Here is a 15,166-nt window from a genome sequence, read left to right as displayed (position 1 = left end):
CATAGTCTTGTCTAGTTTAGGAATGGAAAAGAAACAAAATTTCCCAATTAAACACTTATCATAACCATAATGGTTTATTTAAAAAGAATCCCACAACACTGTAAATCAACTATACTCTAATATAAAGTTTTAAAAAAATGATTGCTACATTAAAATAGAACAAAAAAGCCTAAAAAACAAAAACAAACAAACAAAAAAGAATCCCACTGTCAGATTATTTAAAACCCAGCCCCTAAACCACACACAAAGATAGTTCAATTCCTGTGAAATTTGTTATCTTGAACTCAAAAGAAGTCATTATAGTTTTAACTTACTAGGACACTGTTATTGGCAACCAACAATGCTTCAGCACCTCCTGTTTGTGCAATTCTGGCTTTTTCAAGAAATTGGCAGGTTCCCCACTGTACCACAACTGCTTTGTTCTTTATTCCTTCAGGAGGAATATCAGAAAGGCTGCACAGTGGTGTGGTAGTCAAATTCATCAAACTAATGGAAGTCTGGAAAAAGGAAATGGCTTTAATATGATAAATAGCATATTTTACCTTACTGCATTCAGTGACCAAGTATCAACATTGTTGTTTAATACCAGGTTCTTTTTTCTCTTTTTCATCGCCCCCATGGTATATGGAAGTTCCCAAGCCAGGCATCATATCCAAGCCAGAGCTGTGACTTACACCACTGCTGCAGCAGCACTGGATACTTAACCCACTGTGCCAGGCTGGGGATCAACCAGTGCCTCCACAGAGACAAGCCAGATCATAAACCCATTGCACCAAAGCAGGAATTCCAAATACACTAGGCTTTTTTTCTTAAGGCTGCACCTGCAGTATATGGAAGTTCCCAGGCTAAGGGTTGAATCAGAGCTGCAGCTGCTGGCCTACACCACAGTCATAGCAGCACAGGATCTGAGCCACATCTGTGATCTGCACTGCAGCTTGTGGCTATGCTGGATCCTTAACCCACTGAGTGAGGCAGGGAACTGAACCTGCAGGCCTCACAGACAATAGTCAGGTTCTTAACCTGCTGAGCCACAATGGCAACTCCAACCAGGTTCTTTTGAATCAGAAATATTTGATGACAATCAGGCTTTGAGGTAAGTATTTTCAAATTCTCTAACTTGTTTTTCCCACACAGAGAAAAATACTTAAGCAAAGCAATAAATTATTTATTAATCATGATATATTATAACTAGATTACATGCTAAAACATAATAATCACTGATTCTCACATTAATATTTTTATGTTTATAAATAAAATAGAAGATGTGATTTACTTACTGCATTTTCTAGGGTACTTGGAAGAGCTGTCCAATGAGGGTTATACAGCATGCAGTAGTCCTTTGATGGTGAAGGCAGGCCGTTTCTGGATGCATGCAGGATTGCTTCCTGAGCAGCTGTCTAGGACACAAACAATAATTTTCATAGTGGCAATAATTTGGCTGGCCAAGACCTAAGATAAAATCCTTTAATAAAACTACTTATATACAAGTTTGACCATATTTCCTCAAGGGGGAATATCTTCCAATGAATTAATTTCTTCTTTTTGAGGAAACAGTAAAACTATACACATTTGTCCAAAACATATTCTTTAAGGAATGTTTCTTACAGGCCTCTGGGGGGTTTTCCATGTCCATCACATGTAGAAGTTCCCAGACCAGGGATTAAACCTGTGCCACAGCTGCAACCAGAGCCATGGCAGTGACAACGCTGGATCCTTAACCTATAACAGGCCCTTGTTATAAGAGCCATATCCCAGGGAGGAATCTTGCTATAATGTTTTAACTTCAATACTCCCTTCACAGCCTGAAACCTTCCTTTCCAATCTCTTATGAGTTATCATTCCACTGTTCATATTCTATAGAAGAAAATGCACTTAAAATCCCTCGGCCTATTTTGCCTTCATATTCTATGAGTAACTAGGGTTAAAAAAAAAAAAAAGGTACATCATTATTTCTAAGTACTATCTCAAGTGTTTAAGGCCCTACAACTGTCTACTCAAAAAGATCAGTCCAGAGTTTAAAGTGAGGAAAATGAAGAGCTAGAAACATGTTCTTTCCCTTTGCCTCATTTCACATTACCTGGAAAGCAAAAAGAGCCAAGAAATGACTATAAAGAATAGCCATTGTACATGGGGGTGGGAGGTGGAAATGGAGTATATAAAATGAAGAAACAACCTGAGATAATTAAAATATCACTCTACATACAATTTCCTTCAAACTTAGATCAATCCAGATCTTCCCTCTCTCATCAATTGCGAAAATATTACTCAACAACATAAGAGAGAAAAAAAATTGGCAGATAAAGATGATATACTAAGCTTCCATCAGTAAAGCATGCATTAGGTTGAGTCTTTTTTTTTTTTTTTTTTTGCTACACCCATGCATGGCATATGGAAGTTCCTGGGCCAGGGATCAAATCTAAGCTATTGCAGCAACCTACACCATAGCTGCAGCAACGCCAGATCATTAACCCACTGGACTGGGTGGGGAATCCAACCCATGTTGTCACAAAGACAATGCTGGATCCTTAACCTGCTGTGCCACAGTGGAAATTCTGATATTTGACCATTTTTGAGCTATAAAATTGGTAATTTCATAGAGGTTGATCTAAATGTCTAAAGAGTACAGCAATGCTCTGATCAATGCTTTCCTAAAATCTCCCTTGAACATTTGAGATTAGAAGGCTTTCCAGCATACTTGGGTTTTATTAGCTCATGGATTTAAGCAAGTGTAAAAAATTCCTGAAATAGGCCATCAGATTACATAAAATAGTTACATAAGGAAATTATTTGTGGAAAAATGTTTTCACTCAGCTTTATCTTTGGTGGCCATAAATAGATTCTGACAACAGAGGCGAACTAATATATTAAATTCTTACTGTACATCAAACTATTTTTACATTGTAAACAAACTATACAAATACAACAAAGTATATTCAGGTTATTGGCATACATTCATGTGATTCATTATCACTGTTTTATAAATGAGGGCTCTGAGACTCAGAGAAGTTACTAATAAAACCTACGTAAGGTCATATAGTAGAATCATCTACAGTTATAACTACAGAGGGTAAGTAATTCTGCAGACAGTCATTAGGTTGATTAGATTTAGCTTAAACATTTTTGAAAGAATATGTTGTAAGTGATTTGTGTACTTTTTGCATCAAATGAAATGGCACATGATATCAGGGTGTCCTACCCATTAGTGATGGGGAGTTTGCTTGGTTAACACAGTAATGCAGGATTTCTCCAGTGTAAAATTAAATAATTTTACCTGTTGTGACTGGTAAGTAATTTGTGGCACTACATGAATTGTTCAACAATTTCTCATCTAGTGTTTTAGCCTCCATACCTCATCATGATGATCCATGCTTGAATTTAGTTTTACATATTATGTTAGAGGTTGTGAAATGGTGAATGTTCTTTAATACCGTCAATCCTCTACATTTGTTATTAATATTATTATTATTATTATCTAGGGTCTCACTTGTGGTATATGGAAGTTCCAGACTAGGGGTCAAATTGGAACTGCAGCTGCTGGCCTATTCCGCAGCCACAGCAATGCCAGATCGAAGCTGCATCTGCGACCTACACTGCAGCTTGTGGCAATGCTGGATCTTTAACCTACTGAGCAAGGTCAGGGATAGAACCTGCATCCTCAAGGATACTAGGTTGGGTTCTTTTTAAAATTAATTAATTAATTAAATTATTTATTTATTTTGCTTTTTAGGTCTGTACCTGTGGCATATGGAGGTTCCCAGGCTAGGGGTCCAATCGGAGCTACAGTTGCCAGCCTATGCCAGACACAGCAATGCAGGATCCGAGCCTTGCCTGTGACCTACACCGCAGCTCATAGCAATGCCAGATCCTTAACCCACTGAGCGAGGCCAGGGATGGAACTTGCAACCTCATGGTTCCTAGTCAGATTTGTTTCTGCTGCGCCACGACAGGAACTCCCTAGTCGGGTTCTTAACCTGTTGAACCACAGTGAGAACTCCCTATTAGCCACTATTCTTCCTTTTAAAAAAAGATTTTTGGAATTCCCTGGTGGCAGAATGGGTTAAGAATTCAGCATTGTCACTGCTATGGCTTGGGTTGCTGCTGTGGCACAGGTTTGATCCCTGGCCTGGGAACTTCCACATGCCATGGGTGCAGCCAAAAATAAATAAATAAAAATAAATTTAAAAATAAAAATAACTTTCTCTACCATCTTTTGTTTACTATCACTACAGATTCACTGATTTTTAAAAATTCAATGTAATACAATTACAATTATTCATTTTATGTTCAAATTATCCCAAATTTGGCCAGTAGAGCCTCCTTTAGCTTGCTCTTTGTATATTTTTAACAAGACCCCATTAGTCTTTGAGGACTTCCTTGTTTTTAGGCTGACTTTATCCTCTACCTTGCACAGAATGGAATCAGTCATTCTACTAAGCTTCTTTTGGAGAGGAATGTACCTAAACCAGGATTTGGGTTTTAACCATGCACATTGCTGCTGAAGAGACATAACCTTTACAATAGACAATTGGCAGTATCAATGAAACGTTTTAATATATACAATTTTCTGATTCATATATTACAGATGTATTATACAAATGCACAAAGACTGTACAAAGGTAAATGTACAAGGATATTCACCACCATGTTATCTGTTATAGCAAAAAACAAAACAAGACAAAAACAACATCTTCCACAGATAAGGATCCATTACATTATGGTATGCACAGTACACAGTTATTAAAAAGAAAGAACTACATATGTCTGTAGAAATAGATATCTATAATGAGGAAAGCAGGCTTCAGAAAAATTTTTTTTTTTTTTTTTTAGGGCCACACTTGCGGCACATGGAGGTTCCCAGGCTAGGGAACCAATTGAAGCTACAGCTGCCAGCCTACACCAGAGCCACAATAATGCCAGAATTGAGCTGTATCTGCGACCTACACCACAGCTCACAGCAATGCCAGATCCATAATCCACTGAGTGAGGCCAGGGATTGAACCCACAACTTCATGGTTCTTAGATTCATTTCCACTGCATCATGAGGGGAACTCCCAGAAAAATATTTATAGTGTTTCCTGTTTTTATAAAAAGAATGACCCTCTCAAAGCTCCCTATATGTACATTTATGTGAACTTCAAGAAGGTTGTGAAGAAAGACACATCAGACTATTAAAAAAAAGACAACAAAAGCAGAGACGAGTGTGAAAAGAGTGGAAAGAAAAATTATAAAAGGAAAAAACAAATAAAGTCCCTTTCCTCTCATTTTGGCTCTCCATCACCCCTCAGGGGTTTTTTATGTCTTTGCAGACATGACGATACATACATACAGTGTTTGTTTTACACACATGGGATCATAACAAACATACTGCTTTGTAGCTTTTCTAAATTTAAATTTTATGTTAGATTTTCCACTTGATACTTATACACAAACTCCATTTATTTATTTAGGTATATGGAGTTTCCCAGGAGAGGGCTCCAATAGGAGCTATAGCTGCTGGCCTACACCACAGCCACAGCAACACAGGATATGAGCTGCATCTGTGACCTACACCACAGCTTGCAGCAATGCCAGAACCTTAACCCACTGAGCGAGGCCAGGGATTGAACCCACAAGCTCATGGTTCCTAGTCAGATTTGTTTTCACTGTGCCATGATGGGAACTCCAATACTACCTCCTTTTATATAACTGTATAATATTCAGTGTTTTTTTTTTTTTTCTTTTCTTAGGGCTGCACCAGCGGCATACAGAGGTGCCCAGGCTAGGGGTCAAATTGGAGCTGCAGCTGCTGGCCTATGCCACAGACACAGCAAGGCAGGATCTGAGCTGCATCTGCAACCTACACCACAGCTCATGGCAATGCCAGATCCTTAACCCACTAAGCGAGGCCAGGAACCAAACCCACATCTTTGTGAATACTAGTCAGGTTCTTTACTGCTGAGCCACAGTAGGAACTCCTCAGTGTTACTTTTATAATTACAGAAACTAAGAGTTTTTAAAATTTTTTATTTTATTATTTTAAATTATTATTATTTTTTTTAGGGCTGCACCTGTGGCACATGGAAATTTCCAGGCTAGGGGTCGAATGTGAGCCACAACTGCCAGTCTATGCCACAGCCACAGCAAAACAGGCTCCAAGCTGTGTCTGCAACCTACACCACAGCTCACGGCAATACTGATCCTTAACCCACTGAGCGAGGCCAGGGATCAAATCCACATCCTCAAAGATCCTAGTTAGTTTCACTTCCACTGAGTTTTGACAGGAACTCCAAGAGATTTTTTTTTAAGCTTAAAAGTCCAAGGAAGTACAAAGATGTCCAGCTATGACAAAAACTTATTGCTACAGAGGAACTATAATCTTTCCTACAATGGTAGAAAATTTATCACTGATAAAAGCAAAACTCATTGGATGGGATTAAGATGGTGGAATAGAAGGATTGGAGCTCAACTTCTCTCATTAAAAACAACAAAATTACAACCAAATGCTGCGCAACCTTCAACCAAATGGACTGGAAACTTTCAAAAAGATATCCTACTCCAGAAGAAAAAGAGGAGGCCACATCAAGAGGTAGGAGGGGTGATTACATGATATAAACAACCCCATACATCCTGGGTGGGAAGCTCACAGACTGGAAAGTAACTGTATCACAGAGACTCACCTACAGGAGTGAGAGTTCTGAGCCCCACGTCAAATCCCCATGCCTGGTGATCTGGCATTGGGAGAAAGAGCCCCCGGAGCATCTGGCATTGAAGGCCAGTGGGGCTGGTGCGCAAGAGCTCCATAGGACTAGGGGAAACAAAGACCCCATTCCTGAAAGGCACACACAGACTTTCACGTGCAATGGGTCCCAGCACAAAGCAAAGGCTCCATAGGAATCTGGGTTGAACATGACTGCACTTCTTGGAGGATCTCCTGGGAAAATGGGGTGACTGTGGTTTGTTGTAGGGGAAGGACATGGAAGCAGGGCTCTCAGGAATATTCATCAGCATGCATTTCTCTGGAGGTGGCCATATTCAGAAAATCTGGCCCCACCAATCAGCACTGAGGAGCCCCAGGCCAAACAATAATCCAGGTGGGATCATAGCCCCACCCATGAGTAAATGGCCTGCCTAAAGACCCCTCAGGCACAGACATGCCTCTAATCTCGACCAGAGACAAAGCCCCAACCACCAGAGGGATACAATCAGCCCACCTACAGTGGACAGGCACCAGTCCCTCCCATCAGGAAGCCTACAGCAAGCCCCCATACCTAGCTACTTCAGCCACAAGGGGGGCAGACACCAGAAGTAAGAGAGGCTACAACACTATTGTCTGCAAAAAAGGACACCACACCAAAAACCTATAAAAATGAAAAGACAGAAAACTATAACTCATATGAGAGAGCAAAACAAAAACAAAAAACAAACAAAAACCCCCCCCAGAAAAACAGGTAAGTGATCTGGAGATTATCAGCCTCCAGGAAAAAAACTTTAGACTGATGATGCTCAAGATGATGCAGGATATTGGAAATAAACTGGAGGCAAAGATTGATAATTTATAGCAAACACTGAGCAAGGAAACACGCGATTTAAAACTCAGGCAAGCAGAGATGCAAAATACAATAACTGAAATAAAAAATTCATTACAAGCAACCAACAGCAGAATACAGAAGGCAGAAGAATGAATAAGCGAGGTGGAAGCCAGACTAGTGGAAATCACTGATGTGGAACAGAAAAGAGAAAAAAGATTGAAAAGAAATGAAGATAGTCTCAGAGAATTCTGGGACAATGTTAAATGCACCAACATCTGAATTACAGGAATGCCAGAATCTGGAGAGAGAGAGAAAGGGACAGAAAAAAAATATTTGAAGAGATAATAGCTGAAAACTTCCCTAACATGGGAAAGGAAGCACTCACTTGAATCCAGAAGGGCAACAAGTACCATATAAAATAAACCCAAGGAGGAACACCCTGAGACACATATTAATCAAACTGACCAAAATTAAAGACAAAGAGAAAATATTGAAAAGAGTAAGAGAAAAGAAACAAATAACATATAAGGGAGCCCCGATAAGGTTATCAGCAGAATTTTCAGCAGAAACTCTGCAGGCCAGAAGGGACAGACATGATATACTTCATGTGATGAAAGGAAAAAACCTCTAACCAAGATTATTCTACCCAGTAAAGCTCACATTCAGATTTGAAGGAGAAATCAAAGCTTTACAAATAAGCTAAAGCTAAGAGAATTCAGCACGTTAAACCAACTTTACAACAAATACTAAAGGAGCTTCTCCAGGCAGAAAAGAAAAGGCCACAAACAGAAACAAAAATACCACAAATGACAAGGCTCACCAGTAAAGGCATATATAGAGTAAAGACACAAAGTCATCCATGCACAATTACGCTACCAAAATCAGAAATTGTGAGAAGTGGAAGGTACAAATACAGGACACTGGAGATCACTTGAAATTAAGAGATCAACAACTTAAAACATATATAGACTCCTATATAAAAACTTCAGGGCAATCGATACACAAACAAATAAGAAAAATCAACCAACACTAAAGATACTCATCAAACCACAAGAGGAGAGAACAAGAGAAGAAGAAAAAAGAGAAACAAAAACAAATCCAAAACAGTTAAGAAAATGGCAATAAGAACATAGATATCAATAATTACCTTAAATGTTAATGGACTAAATGCCCCAACCAAAAGGAATAGACTGGCTGAATGGATACAAAAATAAGACCCACATATATGCTGTCTTCAAGAGACCCACCTCACTTCTAGGGACACGTACAAATTGAAAGTGAGAGGATGGAAGAAAATATTCCATGCAAACGGGAATCAAAAGAAAGCTGGAGTAGCAATACTCATATCAGACAAAATAGACTTTAAAATGAAGAATATTTTAAGGGACAAAGAAGGTCACTACATAATGATCAAAGTATTAATCCAAGAAGAAGATAACACAATTTAAAATATCTACGTACCTAACATAGGTTCACCACAATATATAAGGCAACTGCTAACAACCTTAAAAGGACAAATCGACAATAACACAGTAATAGTGGGGGACTTTAACACCCCACTTACAGCAATGGACAGATCATCCAGACTGAAAATCAACAAGGAAACACAGGCTGTGAATGAAGCATTAGACCAGATGGACTTAAAAGATATTTATAGAACATTCCATCCAAAAGCAACAGAATACACATTCTTCTCAAGTGCACATGGAACATTCTCTATGATTGATCACATCTTGGGCTACAAATCAAGCCTCAGTAACTTTAAGAAAATTGAAATCATAACAAGCATCTTTTCCAACCACAACACTATATGACTGGAAATAACAACAAGAAAAAAACTGCCAAAAACACAAACACGTGGAGACTCAACAACATGCTACTAAACAATGGATCACTGCAGAAATCAAAGAGGAAATTAAAAATTACCTAGAAGCAAACACAACAAAGATACAACACTCCAAAACCTATGGGATGCAGCAAAAGCCATTCTAAGAGGAAAGTTTAGAGCAATACAAGCCTACCTCAGGAAACAAGAAAACCTCAAATAAAGAAGCTAACTTTACATCTAAAGCAGCTAGAGAGAGAACAGACAAGACCTGAAAGGAAGGAAGTAGTAGAGGAAAGAAATCATAAAGATCAGAGCAGAAATCAATGAAATAGAAACAAAGAAAACCATAGAAAAGATCAATGAAATGAAAAGCTGGTTCTTTGTAAAAATCAACAAAACTGAAAAACCCTTAGCCAGACTTATCAAGAAAAAAAGAGAGAGGACTCAAATCAATAAAATTAGAAATTAAAAAGGAGAAGTAACAACAGACATCACAGAAATACAAAGGATCATAAGAGACTACTATGTGCAACTATACGCCAATAAAATGGAAAACCTAGAAGAAATGGACAAATTCTTTGAACAGTACAATCTTCCAAGACTAATCTAAGATGCAAGAGAAAAGATGAATGGACCAATCACAAGAACTGAAATTGAAACTGTGATTAAAAAATTCCCAACAAACAAAAGTTCAGGACCAGATGGCTTCACAGGCGAATTCTATGAAACACTTAGAGAAGAGCTAACACCTCTCCTTATGAAACTATTTCAAAAAATTGCACAGGAAGGGATACTCCCAAACTCATTCTAGGAGGCCACCATCACTTTCATACCAAAACCAAAGATACCACAAAAAAAGAAAACTACAAGCCAATTTCACCTATGAACATCAATGCAAAAATCCTCAACAAAATACTAGCAAACCACATCCAACAATACATTAAAAGGATTGTACATCATGATCAAGTGGGATTTATTCCAAGGATGCAAGGATTCTTCAATATCCACAAATCCATCAGTGGGATACACCACATTAATGAACTGAAGAATAAAAACCATATGATCCTCTCAATAGATGCAGAAAAAGCCTTTGACAAAATCCAACACCCATTTCTGATAAAAACCCTTCAGAAAGTGGGCATAATGGGAACCTACCTCAACATAATAAAGGCCATATATGACAAACCCACAGCAAACATCATTCTCAATGGTGAAAAGCTGAAAGAATTCCCGCTGAGATCAGGAACAAGACAAGCATGTCCACTCTCACCACTACTCTTCCACAGTTTTGGAAGTCCTAGCCACAGCAATCAGAGAAGTAAAATAAATAAAAGGAATCCAAATTTGAAAGGAAGAAGTAAAACTATCCCTATTTGCAGATGACATGATACTATACCTAGAGAATCCTAAAGACTCTACCAGAAAACTGTTAGAGCTCATCCATGAATTTGGCAAAGTCACAGGATACAAAATTAATACACAGAAATCAATGGCATTTCTATACACTAACAATGAAAGATCAGAAAGAGAAATTAGGGAAGCAATCCCTTTTATTATAGCATCAAAAAGAATAAAATACCTAGGAGTAAATCTACCTAAAGAGACAAAAAGACCTGTATCCTGAAAACTATAAGATGCTGATGAAGGAAATCAAAGAGGACACAAATAGATGGAAAGACATAACATGCTCTTGGATTGGAAGAGTCAGTATTATCAAAATGACTATACTACTTAAGGCAATCTACAGATTTCATGCAATCCCTATCAAATTACCAAGGACATTTTTCACAGAACTTGAACAAAATATTTTAAAGTTTGTTTGGAAGAACAAAAGACCCAGAATAATCAAAGCAATCCTGAGAAAGGAAAATGGAGCTGGAGGAATCAGGCTCCTGGCCTTCAGACTATACTACAAAGCAACAATCATCAAAAGCATATGGTACTGGCACAAAGACAGAAATACAGATCTGTGGAACAGGATAGAAAGCCCACAATTAAACCCACCCACCTACAGTCAACTAATCTCTTGACAAAGGAGGCAAGAATATACAATGGAGAAAAGACAGCCCCTTCAAGAACCGGTCCTGGGAAAACTGGACAGCCACATGTCAAAGAATGAAATTAGAACACTACCTAATACCATACACAAAAATAAACTTGAAATGGATTAAAGACCTAGATACAAGACCAGATGCTATAAAACAGTTAGAGGAAAACAGGCCAAACACTATCTGACATAAATCACAGCAACATTTTCTCAGATCCGCCTCATAGAATAATGACAATACAAACAAAAATAAACAAATGTGACTTAAACTTAAATGTTTCTCCACAGCAAAGCAAACCCTAAACAAAACAAAAAGACAATGAACAGAATGGGAGGAAATATTTGCAAATGAATCAACTGACAAAGGATTGATCTCCAAAATTTATAAACACCTTCTGCGGCTCAATACCAAAACAAAAAACCCCATCAACAAATGGGCAGAAGATCTAAACAGACATGTCTCCAAAGAAGACATACAGATGGCCAAAAAACACATGGAAAGGTGTTCAGCATCATTCATTATTAGAGAAATGCAGATCAAAACCACTATGAGATACCACCTTACACCGCCAGAATCACCATCATCAAAAAGTCTACAAACAATAAGTGCTAGACAGGGTATGGAGAAAAAGGAACACTTACAGTGTTGGTGGGAATGTAAATTGGTGCAACGGCTGTGGAAAACAGTATGGATTTTCCTCAGAAAACTACAAATAGCATTACCATTTGATCCAGTAATCCCACTCCTAGGCATCTATCCAGAGAAAACCATGACTCGAAAAGACACATGTACTCCAATGTTCATTGCAACACTATACACATTAGCCAAGACGTGGAAACAACCTAAATGTCCATCGACAGAGGAGTGGATCAAGATGTGGTACATATACACAATGGAATATTATTCAGCCATTAAAAGGAAAGAAATAATGGCATTTCCAGCAACATGGATGGACCCAGAAATTACCATGCTAAGTGAAGTCAGTCAGACAAGGAGACACCAACATCAAGTGCTATCACTCACATGTGGAATCTAAAAAGACACAATGGACTTCTTTGCAGAGCAGATACTGACTCACAGACTATGAAAAACTTATGGCTTCCCAATAAGACAGGTTGGGGTGTGGGGGGATGCACTGAGGGTTTGGGATGGAAATGCTATAAAATTTGGTTGTAATGATTGTTGTATAACTATAAATGTAATAAAATTCATTGAGTAATTAAAAAGCAAAACTCACTGATACGGGAATTACAAAGGCAAAACACAAATTTTAGTGGAAGATTAATATAATAGAGGAAAGTATAACCATACATAACTGCAGAATATTACTGGATATTGAACATGCCACAAACTTCATGAGCAAGATAATATGCCTAAATAACTTAAGCATTTCCACATTTTAATATCTCAGTAAAATTTCTCACAGAGATTGTGTAGATTTGAAAATTCAGTTTGTCAACAATAGATATCATGAGTTTTGGAATTAGAGACCTGGGAGAGAATGGCAGTTTCACCATTTACTGGCTGTGCTGCAAGTCATTTAACCTGTCTTGAGTGTCAACATTCTTAGCTCTGAGATGACAAAAAATATCCAAACCTCAAAGAGCTGTCATGATTATTAAGTTAGATGATGCAATTGTCTGCACATATTAAACTTTTAATAAATGCTAACTATTTTATTAATAATACACCTAGCACTTTGCCAAGTACTTGTACCACGCAGAAGAAATACAAGATAGACAGTGGTTGCTTAGCGTTTGGTGGGATGTGAAGACGGTGAGATGGCTAAAGAATGTGAGGTTTCTTTATTAAAAATGGACTTTATTTTTTAGATCAGCTTTAGGGTCACAGCAAAATTGAGCAAAAATAGTGTTCCTACATATCCCCTGACCACACACATGCATAGCCTCCCTCCAACCTCCATTGTTAACATTTTTTACAATTAATGAACCTACACTGACAATCCATTACCACCCAAAGTCTACAGTTTACATATAGGGTTCACTCTTGGTGTTGAACATTCTATGGGTTTTGACAGATATATGACACCGACCCACCAACACAGTATCATATGGAACATGAAATAGCTTCGCTGCCCTAAAAACCCTCTATGCTTTACTTGGTTTCTTTTTGAGTTGATGTGTTTTAAAACTGACTGTGTAGTATAAGTTGCACACATTTATACTAAAGCCACTGAACTGTACACTTTAAGTAGGTGAGTTGAGTAGTATATGAATTATATTTCAATAAAGCTGCCCTTACCCTCCCTCCCAAGAAAAAAACACTAAATAAGAAATTATAGCCTTACTGGGAAGATTAAAAACAAAACTGAAACAGATAATCTCAAACAGAATGTGATTAAAGTCAGAGTCCCTAGTAAAAGCTTTAATAGTTCTTAAGGTGTTAGAAATGCAAATTCTCAGGCCCTAATCTAGACCTGCTGAATCAGAAACTCTGGGTAGTTTGTTTTTAAATAACCCCTTCTGGAGATTTCGATGGTTTTTAAAGTTTGAGTACCACAGCTATAGAAGCAGTGCTTCTCAAGTTTTACTGTGCATATAAATTGGTGATCATATTAAAATGCAGATTTGGGGAGTTCCCATCATGGTTCAGTGGTTAACGAACCTGGGTAGTATGCATGAAGATTCAGGTTCGATCCTTGGCTTCGCTCAGTGGGTTAAGGATTCCTGTGTTGCTGTGAGCTGTGGTGTAGGTCACAGACACAGGTTGGATTCCACATTGCTGTGGCTGTGGATTAGGCTGGCGGCTATAGCTCTGATTCAACCCCTAGCCTGGGAGCCTCCATATGCTGAGGGGTGTAGCCCTAAAAAGACAAAAGACAAAAAACACATAAACCAACAGATTTTGATTCAGTAGGTCTGCGTGAAAAGTAAGAGTCTGCATTGCTAATAAGCTCCCAGGTGATGCTGATGCTGGTGGTCTATGGAGCCAACCTTGAGCAGCAAAAGCTGTAAAGAAACAAGAGCATAGTTGTCCTTGGGTATCTGAGGGGGATTGGTTCCAAGACAGATACCAAAACCCAGAAGTGCTCAAATCCCACAGATTTGATTCTGTATGAATTCAATCAATTGTAAATCATAAATATAGTACACATATTGAAAAAAATCCAAGTATAAGTAGACCTGTATAGTTTAAACCTTTGTTGTTTAAGGGCCAACTATAGAGGAAACACATCACTGTGGGTCAGTTAGATTGGGAGGCATAGATGCCTGAAACTAAGTGTCCCTTCAAACATTACAAGTACCAAATCAGGAATTCCCATCATGGCACAGCGGAAATGAATCCGACTAGGAACCATGAGGTTTCAGGTTTGATCCCTGGCCTTGCTCAGGGGGTTGGGGATCTGGCTTTGCCAAGAGCTGTGGTGTAGGTAGAAGATGCAGCTTGGATCTGGCATTGCTGTGGCTGTGGCACAGGCCTGCAGCAACAGCTCCAATTAGACCCCTAGCCTGGGAACCTCCATATGCCATAGGTATGGCCCTAAAAAGACAAAAGACAAAAAAAAAAAAAAAAAAAAAACCAAAAAAAAAACCCAACAAAAACCCCCCAAGTATCAAATGAGATGACTTGTGGTCTACCTGTGTTAGTATTAGATCATCTGACAAAGACTCTATGGTGGAGGGACAGGATACCTCCCTTCACATCTTCCAAGTTAAGAGACACATTTCAAAACATCTGAATTTCCCTTTGTAATCAACTGTGGTCTGGTCTTCTTTGATTTTACTCAATCTTAGAAAAATATGTTTAAAAAATGTTTATAT

General features: G+C 38.3%; 1 protein-coding gene across 4 annotated transcripts in view; it reads right to left on the bottom strand.

Moving 5' to 3' along the window:
• The window catches only part of SPPL2A (signal peptide peptidase like 2A), a 61,114-nt gene that overhangs the window by 32,098 nt on the left and 13,850 nt on the right, over positions 1-15,166 (bottom strand). For all 4 annotated transcript variants that reach the window (XM_047766359.1, XM_047766360.1, XM_047766361.1 and 1 more), the window contains exons 2-3: positions 1,278-1,397; positions 315-497 (exon numbers count right to left, since the gene is read on the bottom strand). In XM_047766359.1, the coding sequence (XP_047622315.1) occupies positions 315-497; positions 1,278-1,397 (303 nt within the window). The remainder of the gene's footprint in view (positions 1-314; positions 498-1,277; positions 1,398-15,166) is intronic.

The sequence above is a fragment of the Phacochoerus africanus genome, chromosome 2 (assembly GCF_016906955.1).
Source record: "Phacochoerus africanus isolate WHEZ1 chromosome 2, ROS_Pafr_v1, whole genome shotgun sequence".
Lineage (NCBI taxonomy): Eukaryota > Metazoa > Chordata > Mammalia > Artiodactyla > Suidae > Phacochoerus > Phacochoerus africanus.
Note: the sequence above shows the minus strand (reverse complement) of the source record. Positions and strands in the feature narration are given on the sequence as shown.